Below are 12,008 nucleotides of genomic sequence, written 5' to 3'. Positions count from 1 at the left end.
TGTATTAGTTTGCAGTTCCACCAGCAGTGTATGAGTGTTCCTATCTCTCCACATCGAAGCCAACATTTATTGTATTGCGACTTTTTGATAAAAGCTATTCTCACTGGAGTTAAGTGATATCTCATTGTGGTTTTGATTTGCATTTCCCTGATGATTAGAGATGTTGAGTATTTTTTCATATGTTTCTTGGCCATTAGTCTATCTTCTTTGGAAAAGTTTCTGTTCATGTCCTTTACCCATTTTTAATGGGGTTGTTTGACTTTTTCTTGATGATTTTCCTGAGCTTTATATAGATTCTAGCTATCAACCCTTTATCAGATGTGTAGCATGTGAATATTTTCTCCCATTCTGTATGTTGTCTGTTTACTCTTGTAGTAGATTCCTTGGCTGTTTAGAAGCTTTTTAATTTGATCAGGTCCCATTTATTTATTTTTGTTGTTGCTGTGATTGTCCTTGGGGTCTTTTTCATAAATTCTTTGCCTAGCCCAATGTCTGCCAGAGTTTTTACAACATTTTCTTTTAGAATTCTTATAGTTTCATGCCTCAGGTTTAAGTCTGTTATCCACTGTGAGATGATTTTTGTGAGAGGTGAGATGTGCAGATCCTGTTTCAGTCTTCTCCATGTGGCTATCCAATTTTTCCAGCACCATTTACTGAATAAGGGTTCTTTTCCCCAGTGTATATTTTTGTCTGCTTTGTCAAAGATCAGATAGCTATATGAGGATGGTTTTATAACTGGATTCTGTTCCATTGGTCTATGTCTCTGTTCCTGTGCCAATATCACGCTGTTTTAGTTACTATAGCCTTATAGTATAGCTTGAAGTCTGGTAAATTGATGCCTCCCAATTTGTTCTTTTTGCTTAAGATTGCTTTTGCTATATGGGGTCTTCTCTGGTTCCATATGAAGCATAGAGTTATTTTTTCTATATCTGTGAAGAATGATGCTGGTATTTTAATAGGGATTGCTTTGAATCTGTAGATCCCTTTGGGTAGTATAGACATTTTAACAATGTTGATTCTGTCGATCCATGAGGATGGTATGGTTTTCCACCTGTTTTCATCCTCTGCTATTACCTTCTTCAATGTTTTGTAGTTCTCCCTGTAGAGGTGTTTCACTTCCTTAGTTAAATATATTCCTAGGTATTTTATTCTCTTTGTTGCTATTTTGAAGGGTATTGAGTCTTTGATTTGGTTCTCAGTTTGACTGTTGTTGGCATATGGGAATGCTACTGATTTTTGTACATTGATTTTGTAACCTGAGACTTTGCTGAGTTTGTTTATAAATTCCATCCTTGGTAAGTAGCAGCGCATTCTATAAGACCCATGTGTAGCTCCTATCTCTGCTACCATAGCCACTCCATTCATGTGCCCATCATGACATTTCTGGGGTGGCTGAAGGCAAAGGCTGGCTAACAACTGGCAGCCATTTTTGTCTGCTTGGTTTTTCAGAGGCTCTTCTGTGGTTTTTGCTTTCTGGTGGGCATTAACATATGACACAAACATCTTTACACTCTGTATCCACAGTCATATACCCACCCACATGCCTGTACTCCACGTCTCCTTATCTTTCATGCTTCTGACCAGTCAGCCAGGATGGTGGCGAATGACCAGAAATCTGCATGTATTCTCCCCTTGGAGGATTTTTATTTCCATACAGAGTGAACGACCAATGGCACTACCCCTAGCTCTGCCTATTGAAGATTTTTCCTCTTGACTGTCTTTCAAGGCCACCCCAAGTGGCCCAAATGTGGCTATAATGCACATTTCCATCAATTTTTGGCTTATATGAAGTGGGGAACCTGGGACCAGCTTAGCCCCTCAGGAGAAGCACTCAAATGCCCCCAGGTGGCGGCCAGGCCCTGGAACTTCCAGGTGAGTCCTTATTCTCCACCACAGTATAGGTGGGTGGAAGAATTAGACTGGGCATGGAAGGGTTGGTTGTGTCTGCCTTAAGGCTCCACAAAGGCCAGTCAAGGAGCTATCTCAGCATCTCCCAAGATTAGTTCACAAATCTCCCCTCTGTGCCTCTGAGCAACACGATCCAGTCCTGGGAGTATGGGATCTTGCCTGTGGGCCTGTCCCAGGTCCCCCAAATTCGATTCCTGACTGTGCCAGGGAGAAGTGTGGTGGTCCTGAGTTGCCCGTGAAGTGTCCTAGCAGGTTTGATGTCCCTCCACTTCTGGGAGCCAGCCTTGCTGTGGCAAGACTCCTTCGGTGGAGTGGAGCTTGCACAGTGGCTCTGAGAAGCTGGAGGAGGGTCCACTGGGGTCAGTGTGCTTCTGGCCTGAGATCGGCAGAAAATATCGTGACTGTGGACCAGGAGTGGATAGAAGCTACATAGGTCTTAAGAGCCCCATCCCTCCTCATTCTGCCTTGTATTAATACCTACTGGGGCCTCCCACTCTTAGGAATAACTTTTCAGTGTGTCATTTTGTGGCATCAGAGACTAGTCATTGGTGCTGGGGAAGTCCCATAATCTTTCTCAATTCAGTGTCTGTGACTATATTTCCTGGTTGTTGCTCTTACAAGCTTAGCATACTCTCTTTGTTCAGGTTGCTTGGGTAAGTCACAACTGTGATATTTACACAAAGACTCAGCAGGATCAGCGAATGCCCAGAGTGCCAGGCAGTCCCAGCCCCAGAGAGGTGGAACATCCTTCTTTGTTCATAAAAGGCCTGGGTCCTGTTAAAGCCTGTCAGAAGACCTGAGTGTGGTAGAAGCCATAGTTCGTGATGACAGGGATACGGGGTCTTCTGTAACAGGTTATAGGTGTGGCCAATAGCCAGGAAGTCTGGTGGCCTCTGATCTTCTCTTGCTCCTGGGTCTCTGGCCCTGGCAGTCTCTGTTACATTAGGACTCCAGGTCTAGGCCAGAACAGGATTCATAGGCACGGCTGCTTCTGCTGTGAGTAGACTGCATCCAAAAAGCTAAGGGAGCTGGGTGAGTTCTGGGAGTTTAGATTCTCACTGAAGTCACTGTTGGGGTGATTCCCAGCCCTTCTTGTGACCAAACTGTGGCTTAGGACTGACTCAGTTTGCACATAAACGACTCCACTCCGTGGCAGCTCTGAAACAACACCGCCATAATGGAAAAAGGTAAAGATCCTCATGGAAGAGCCAAAAATTGGCAAGGGGAGAATAATCTGCGCCCTCATCCTCACATATTTGCATTCTGACTCTCTCTACAGAGTTACTCATTGTACACCCTCAGCCGATGAACATCCAGGATATCAATCATCGTGTGTGGGTCCTTCAGGGCCAGACCCTTATAGCAGTCCCGAGGAAGCACCACACGGTTCCTGGTGAGTGGCTAAGGTCTGCGGAAGGCAGCCAAGTGCTGCCGTGTGCCTGTGCTCAGCCTTTTATTTCATGGTCGGCTTATTAACTGGGCCTATCTGGAGAGAATAGCATCTCATGGGCAATGACCAATAGAGAAGATGCAGAGGGTTGTTCTGTGACTGTGGAGTCAGAGGAGAGAGAGAAGATTCAAGAGAGACTGAAGGGTTGGCCTGTGGAAAATGGTGGAAGATGTTTCCTGCGAAACTTCAAGGAGTAAGACTAGGACAAAAGACTGGGGCCTATGGGAATACCAGTTTCTGAATCCAGGAAAGGCTAACTTTTCTAATGGAAAGAATTCCCAAAGATGGGATGAGTGTCTGGGTTAGGTGGTAGGTGGAGGGGTGGCCACTGTGTGAGCACTGGTGAGCAGAGCCCAGCCTCTATCACCCTTAAGACTCTGGTTCAGAGATACTGCCTTGGAAATGGCACCTGAACACCATTTTCCACATCATGTTCCCAGTCACTGTTTCCTTAGTCACATGCCAACATCTGGAGACCCTTGAGGAAGACAGAGGGAACCCCATCTACCTGGGGCTGAAAGAGCCGGAGCTCTGCCTTTTTTGTACAAAGGATGGGGAGTGGCCCACACTGCAACTTAAGGTGAGTGTGGAAGACAGGTCCCATCAGTATCTGACTAGCAGAGGGGCCCATTGGTTTTACAAAGTGCTCATTTGGTGGAAACTCAGATTTTAGAATCTTTCAAAAGACGATTTATTTATTGTCCTGAGGTATATTTACTTTTGGTTTCTTTGGAGTTGTATGTATTGTGAAAGAATAAGAAAAAATTGTAGGGGTATTTAAAAACTAAGCTGCTAAAATCACTTATTATTCTATTTTACAAAAATAGTTTGGCAGGGAAGAAGTCTAACCCCAAGAGGCTACACACACTCATACATTGTGTAAAATCAGCAAGGACATTCTTAGCAGTTAATTAATTATCACAAAGTGGATGAGCATATTAAAACACATTTTAGGGAAAAAGTAGTTTGCAATTTTAAGAGAAAAAACAATTGTCTGTAACCAACATTTTAATAGTTGTGATTTTCCAGTATTAAAATATACTATAAGTTACAGGAAGATAATTAAACAAGACTTTATATTATAGGAACTCTGACCTTTCTGGTGGGGAAGCTTGGGCAGATACTCCACTCGATGACAAGATATAAAATGGAGGTTTTCAACCAGGGCTGATTTTGCTCCCTGGAGATTTGTCAACTTCTGGATATATCTTTGATTGTCACAACTGGAGATGGGGGAATGTAATACCTGCGTCTAGTGGGTAAATTCCAGGGATTCTGCTAAACATCCTATAATGCACAGGACAGCCCCTGAGAACAAAGAATTATCTTGCCCAAAATGTCAATAGTGCTGAGGGTGGAGAAAAGTAACATAAAACAACTGCTTTAATTTGAAATTCATGGACATTTTTGTGTAATTTTCATGTAACATCTTTATGTAATTCTTTGGGTTTCTCCATTTCTAATCAATAGGTAATGGCTAAACCTGCACTTTGTGTTTTCAGAAACCTTTATGTCAACTACATCTTCTTTCAGAGCCTCACATTAAGAACCATGGAAACTTGTGGCCTAAGGTTTCCATCATAATCTTAACATCTGTAGAAGTATTTGAGATGTACAATTTTTTTAATCCTGTAATATGAAGTGGAAGTTTCTAGGCCTGCTTTAATTAGTGGGGAATGCTGTCTTGGACGCGAAATATCAATATATACAGAATGTGAAACAATTCAAGCAGTGACGCTTCTCCCTGTGGTTTCCTTCCCAACCTTCAGGAACAGAACATAATGGATTTGTACAACGAACCCAAGCCTGTAAAGCCCTTTCTCTTCTACCACAGCCAGAGTGGCAGGAACTGTACCTTTGAGTCCGTGGCCTTCCCCGGCTGGTTCATTGCTGTCAGCTCTGAAGGAGGCTATCCTCTCATTCTTACCCAAGAACTGGGGAAAGCCCATGTCACTGACTTTGCTTTAGTGACTTAAGGTCAGTCTGGAGTTACAGGTTGCTCTTCAGGCAGAGAATCTTGCCTATGTTCCCTCTGTTGCCTTTGTTCGCTCTGTTCTAACTCTCAAAGTGCTTCTGAGATGAGCACTCTCACACTGGCCCATTCAACAAGGGAGGAAGAGTTGCCACAATCACATCCAATTTTCAGAAGTAGAAGCCACGTTAAATGGGGAACACACACTTAAATTTTATCCTGGAATAGGAAGGGAGAATCTGTTGTTGGGCTTTGCACCCAAGGGTATCACACTGCCTCCCAATATATCCATGCGTGATCTCAGTGCTGGACTGGGCTTTGTGCCCTCTCCTAGATTCCATGTAGAAAATAGTCCAGGAAAATTGAGGGCCCTTGCCATGGCCACATAGCTAAAATATTGTACCATTACAAAAATAATAAAGAAAGCTTTACTTTACAAACTTGCCAGTAATGCTCTAGCTAAGAAATGAGGATGATGACTCTGTAATTTTAAGTCCAGGTGTCTGGATTTTCAGATACGTTTCTCTGTGGTGTTGTATCAAGACCTTCTGAAACCTGATAAGAAGAAGCAGACATAGAAGTTCCATCAAAAAGAAGAGACCAGAAAGAAAGCTGAGCCTCTCCTGGGCTTGGCTTATGTCTTAGTGAAGTTACATATTTTGGTGCTGGTTTGGAGGAAGAACTGCTGTAGTTTATGAAGCTTTCACCTAAAGCCTTATCACTGGATCTCAGGAAGAGTTAAATTTTTGAAATAAAAATTTTGTCATCTCAGTTGCTTTGTTATGAATGGAATGATTTTAATGGAATATCATGGCATAATATTGATTCGTTGCACTTATAAGGAATTTTATAGTTTTATAAAGCAGGCTCGCACAAACTCTCATTTCAATCTCCAGTAAGATTGTGGGGGAGGGTGGGATCTTCCTAAACCCACGTTCTCCCAGGCCTCACTACTTGGCTGGGCGGAACATACAGTGCTTCATTACTAGAGATTATACTCTACAGTTCAGTGTGCAGCTAACTGCAAAACTCCCCCTGCCCTGTCCTGGCGAGGGTTTCTGAGAGTTCAGCGTAGTTTTCCCCCATGAACTCACAAACCGTAAACTGACACAGTTCTCACTCCTCCAGAGTGTATTTGTTTTGAAGGCTTGCCCTTTCCTCTTTCTTTCTTTTTTCTTTTTTTTTAAACAAGCGGTCCTCTTACAGAACATTAGTTGAAACTTGATTTTTTGCAATATGGTGATTCCCAAGATACTTAATCCGGGTTGTCCTATTGTGATTTTTTACTTCCCGTCATACGTCATATTTTTACTTGTCCCCAAGCTTTGGAGAAAGAGATGGGGATTCTGTTTTCCTGAGCACATTTGTGGCCTGCAGGCAATGTCCCCGCCTCCTCATCCCATCTGGATACCTTCTGCCCTTCAGCATTTGAGAGACCACGTTACTGTCAGAAATTACATTTATTTTTCCTGGAAACAGCACAGCATTCCCTGAGTTTTTCATTTCTAACAGTTCCTGCAAAAAGGGAGAACTGTTTCTCCTCTGCCTTTCCCCGTGTGGGTAATTTCTCTAGAACTGTGAGATGACCAGGACACTTAGGAGAGGGAAAGAGCTCTGTTAATAATTACACCGGGTTGACGGGCATTAACTGGGATGCTCTTGGACCGACTCAGGTACATGGTCTTCTAAATGCAGGGCTGGGGAGGAATCTGGCCACTTTGACATTGCCTGAACCTTTTCTGGGAGAAGTTGAACTTCTTTGGGAATTTGCGTCTACTTCTTTTTATTCTTTTTTTTCCTGATAATTGTATACAACCTATAACATTTTCTCTTAGTATTTCTTGGGATACAGCCTATATGTTTTTTATTATGGTAAGAACACTTAATATGAAATATACTTGCTTAATACATTTTTTTTTTTGAGACAGAGTCTTGCTCTGTTGCCTGGCCTACAGTACTGTGGCGTCAGCCTAGCTCACAGCAAACTCAAACTCCTGGGCTCAAGCAATCCTCCTGCCTCAGACTCCCGAGTAGCTGGGACTACAGGCATGCACCACCATGCCCAGCTAATTTTTTTCTATTTTTAGTTGTTTGGGTAATTTCTTTCTATTTTTTTAGTAGAGACTGGGTCTTACTCTTGCTCAGGCTGGTCTCAAACTGCTGATCTCGAGGGATCCTCCCACCTCGGCCTCCCAGAGTGCTAGGATTACAGGTGTGAGCCACCGTGCCCAGCCTGCTTAATACATTTTTAAATGTACAATACAATATTGTTAACTATAGTCACACTGTCATACAACAGATCTCTAGAACTCATTCATCCTGCTTAACTGGAATTTCACCCCCATAAAAGAACATCTTTCCAGTTCTCCTTTCCCTCATCCCTAACAACTACCACCCTGCTCTCTGTTCTTGTGAATTTGACTATTTTCGATATCTTACCTGGAAGTGGAAGCCTGAAGTATTTGTCTTTCTGTGACTGGCTTATTTCACTTAGCAAATGCCCTGCAGATTCATCCATGTTGTCCCAAATAGCAGGATTTTCTTTTTTTAAAGGCTGAGTAATATTCCACTGTATATATAGACCACATTTTCTTTATTCATTTATTCATCAATGGGCATTAGGTTGTTTTTATAATTGGGCTATTGTGCACAATGCTGCAATGAACATGGGAGTGCAGAATGAATTAAAGATTTTAATGTAAGACCAGAAACTGCAAAACTCCTAGAAGAAAACATAGGGAAAAAGTTTCATGACATTGGCATGACATGACATTGGTCTAGGCAAGGTTTCTTGGATGACACCAAAGCACAAGGAACAAAAGCAAAACCAGACAAGTGAGACTCTATCAAAGTGAAAAGCTTATGCACAGAAAAGGAAACAATTAACAGAATGAAATGCCAAACTATGGAATGGGTGGAATTATTTGCAAACCATATATCTGATAGAGGGTGAATATCTAAAATATGTATGGAAGTCACACAACTCAACAGCAAAAAACCAAAACAAAAAACAAACAAATCTGATTAAAAAATGGGTGAAGAACTGGAATGAACATTTCTCCAAAGAAGATATACAAATGGCTAATAGGTATATGAAAAGATGCTCAACATTTACTAATAATCAGAAAAATGCAAATCAAAACCACATGAGGTATCACCTCACATCTGTTAGAATGGCTACTGTGATTAAAAAAAGATAAGTATGGGCGAGAATGTGGAGAAATTGGAAGATTTGTACACTTTTATAGAAATGTAAAATGGTACAGCCACTATAGAAAACAGTATAGAGGTTCCTCAAAAAATTAAAAATAGAACTACCATACAACCCAGAAATCCCACTCTGGGTGTATACTCACAAGAATTGAAATCAGAATCTCAAAAAGATTGTCAGAACACATCCTCTAATTCTGATACACAATGTTTTTATTGTCATTCATTTCAATATTAATCTGTTTTCAGTTACTATTTTCTCTTTGAAATGTGGGTTATATATATTATTTCTAAATTTCTAAGTGGTTAGATTATTTGTGGATTATTTTTAAATCATTTATATCTTTTACTGCCTAAGGTCAGACAGAATAGCTTGTATGATGTCAATTTTGGGCAATTTATTAATATTTCCTTTATGACTTTGTGCACTATAAATTTATAACTTTTCCATGAAAACCTAAAAAAATGAGTACTGTAATTTTCAGGTATGAAATCAGGCATATATTAATATATAATTTTATTTATATATAATAATAATATACTATTTTAATTATATAAGCATATTACATAATATATATAATTATATATTGGTATATTACATATTTTGATATATTAATATTTTAATATTAAAAGATATAATATATTATGTATTATATTATGTATAGAATATATTTATATATAAATTGAATTCTGTTAACTATTTATTTTTTATATTTTAAATTCTTACTTTTTATTTTATTTGCTTGATCAGTTGTGAGAGGAGTATTAAATTATTAAACTTATTAAATTAAATTTAATTAGTATTAAATTTCTACTGTGTTTTTAATCAAATTATCCTATTATTTTATACTGTTTGCTTAAATTACTTTGATTCTAAGTTTTTTGGTACCTAATGATTCATGTCTGTCATAACTTCTCATTGGCCCATATCTTTTATTCCAATAAAATATTCACCTTTTGAACCATTAATGATATCTTTCTTAAATCCTTTGTTGGCTGTGCATACCAGTATTTCACCATTTAAAAGACATACTTGTTTTTTACATTTTAACATCTCTGAAACCAGGATGCATCTTGCTACAGTAAATGGCATCTCACAATACTGTTAGCAAGGTGACAGTCATGACATGGTGGCCATTGTCTATGCACATGCAAATGCAGTTGGTTTTCCTGATGCCACAGTTGGACAAATGTTTCCCATTTGATATTTTATTCAATAAGTCATAAAAAGACCCATTTGTTGAAGGAATATGATTCCGGCTGTTGTTGACAAATCTTCTATTGACTCATCCTGTAAGTCAATAAAAGCATCATCATCAAATTTACGGAATGGGGGCAGCTGCTTGGAACAACATCTGGAGACTATGGTAGAAAGTCATTAAGAAATACTGTATCACCACTAATCTTGTTGGCACAGAAGTATTCTGTGGGGAGAAAACTTTGATAACACTGAGTCAAAGAGTGATTAAGCAGAATCAGATTCAAAATGTAAAATAAGCTTTAGGAATACCTTAATCACCTAATCTCATTTATATTTATCTTTTTATGAATGAAAAGGATACTAGATTTTATAATATGTGTCTTTAAAAGAACCTTGTTTATGTGTACAATTCTAAGAAAGTATTGTATCATAGTTTGATTTGTAATTTTTTTCTTTTTTAGTAGTACATAAAATAAATGTATGTCTTACAATTGATGATATTTTAGAGTCAATGTAACACAATATTGTCAATTGCTTTTTTTGTGTTAACACTTGCCCGATTTATATCTTCATCAATCCATACATTTTCAACCTTTTTAAATTATTTTCCCTTACACTTATCTTTCATTAACAACATACAGCTAGACTTGTGTGTGCCTGTGTGTGTGTGTGTGTGTGTGTGTGTGTGTGTGTGTGTGTGGTTTAACAAGTCATCTGATAGTCTTTTTTGTTAGGATTTAGCCTATTCACCTTTATTTTGATCATTGGTATATAGAACTAAACATGGCATCTTTTGTGTGTTTTTCAGTTCGTTCTTTTTTTATTTTGCTTTTTCTTTTTACTTTTCCTGATATTTGTATATGACATATTAGAGAGTATTGTTGTATTTTACATGCATCTATACCTGCTAATCAGATTATTGCTTGTTAAATAATTAAGTAATTGATGTTTTAATACAGAAATCATGGTGTATTACACGACATGTCATTATGTGATAGGAGAGTTTTGGTAATATCTGGTATATTAATTGGAATTTGGGGGGACTAGGAATGTGTTATTATTTTTTCCATTTAATATAATAAAATATATGCTTTACTATCTGAAAATTTGCTATCCAACATGGTTTCTGGAACAGATTAGCCATTTGAGTTTCTGCTTTGTGAATTGCCTGTTCATTGCATTTGTCCACTGTCTTTTCCTGTTACTATTGTGTCTCTTATACTTTTCTCACTGATGTGCAGAAGTTTCTTATATATTTTTAAATCATAATACATTATTGGTTTTAGTTGTTGCAACTATCTTCTTTCAACTTATCATCTGCTTTTTTCAATAAGAAGAGAAATTCTCATTGTTTTCAGGCATCAAATTCATCACTTTTTAACCTTATGGTTTGAGCAATTGGATCTTTTTTGTCATTTTTAAAACATTAAACTTTACTAAATTACATGCTCTGCCTTACATATTTCACCTTCCAAATCATTATCCTGGATTTATTTCTCTTCATTTGGAGTAGTTCCTTCAAGTGGGTCTTCAGAGGCCTTTGTGGGACAAATCTTCTGAGAATAGGCGGCTTCCTGAGAAGGGCTTTTACATCCTTCTATATGCTGATAATGCCTGGAAGGTGACTTTTAGGGACCCAGTAGGCTGAAGACGGAGTAGGCTTCTCAAGAATTAAGGAAGCCTATAACAAAAGTGCAGTTTGGGGGAAAACAATATTGGAGAAAAGCCAGGGTGAGTCAGGAGCTAGTAGATATCATCATTTTATTTATCTGCCTTTGTCTTTCTTTACTTCCTTCATCACATTATAAAGTCCTTGACTGCAGGGAAGTAGTGTTTGTCCATTATATCCCAGACCCCTAGCGTGGCGTCTATGCTTAATAAATCTTTATTGAATGAGTTAATTAGTTATTAATAAATTAATAAATGAAATGAGAAACTGACCTCCTCCCAGGCAGCCCACCTTCTTTAACAAGACCAACTGTATTCACAATAAAATCTGGGCATCCAAGGGAAAAAGCAGGAGACATAAATGGATTCCAAGACAGGTGAGATGACACTAATGTAGCTGGTCCACAAGCTTTTTTTCTGCTGTGTGAATAATGTGCTGAACATACTATCCTCCTTAACCACACTATCCACTTGGAAAATTATTCCTATTTTATAAAAGGGTAGCCTGAGACACAGAGCCATGAAGAGACTTGACCGAATCCACATAGCTAGAAGGTGGCAGTGCCAAATTTTGGACTCATAGCTGTTGAATATAAATG

General features: G+C 38.8%; 1 protein-coding gene across 1 annotated transcript; it reads left to right on the top strand.

Moving 5' to 3' along the window:
* The first annotated feature begins 2,805 nt into the window (after positions 1–2,805).
* On the top strand, positions 2,806–6,056 carry LOC123636467 (interleukin-36 alpha-like). The gene is made up of 5 exons (XM_045548893.1): positions 2,806–3,095; positions 3,188–3,301; positions 3,799–3,938; positions 5,128–5,335; positions 5,846–6,056. The coding sequence occupies exons 1-4, from the start codon at positions 3,086–3,088 to the stop codon at positions 5,332–5,334; spliced, it is 471 nt and encodes a 156-aa protein (XP_045404849.1). The 5' UTR covers positions 2,806–3,085; the 3' UTR covers position 5,335; positions 5,846–6,056.
* Positions 6,057–12,008: the final 5,952 nt, after the last annotated feature.

Source organism: Lemur catta, chromosome 4 (assembly GCF_020740605.2).
Source record: "Lemur catta isolate mLemCat1 chromosome 4, mLemCat1.pri, whole genome shotgun sequence".
Taxonomy (NCBI): domain Eukaryota; kingdom Metazoa; phylum Chordata; class Mammalia; order Primates; family Lemuridae; genus Lemur; species Lemur catta.
Note: the sequence above shows the minus strand (reverse complement) of the source record. Positions and strands in the feature narration are given on the sequence as shown.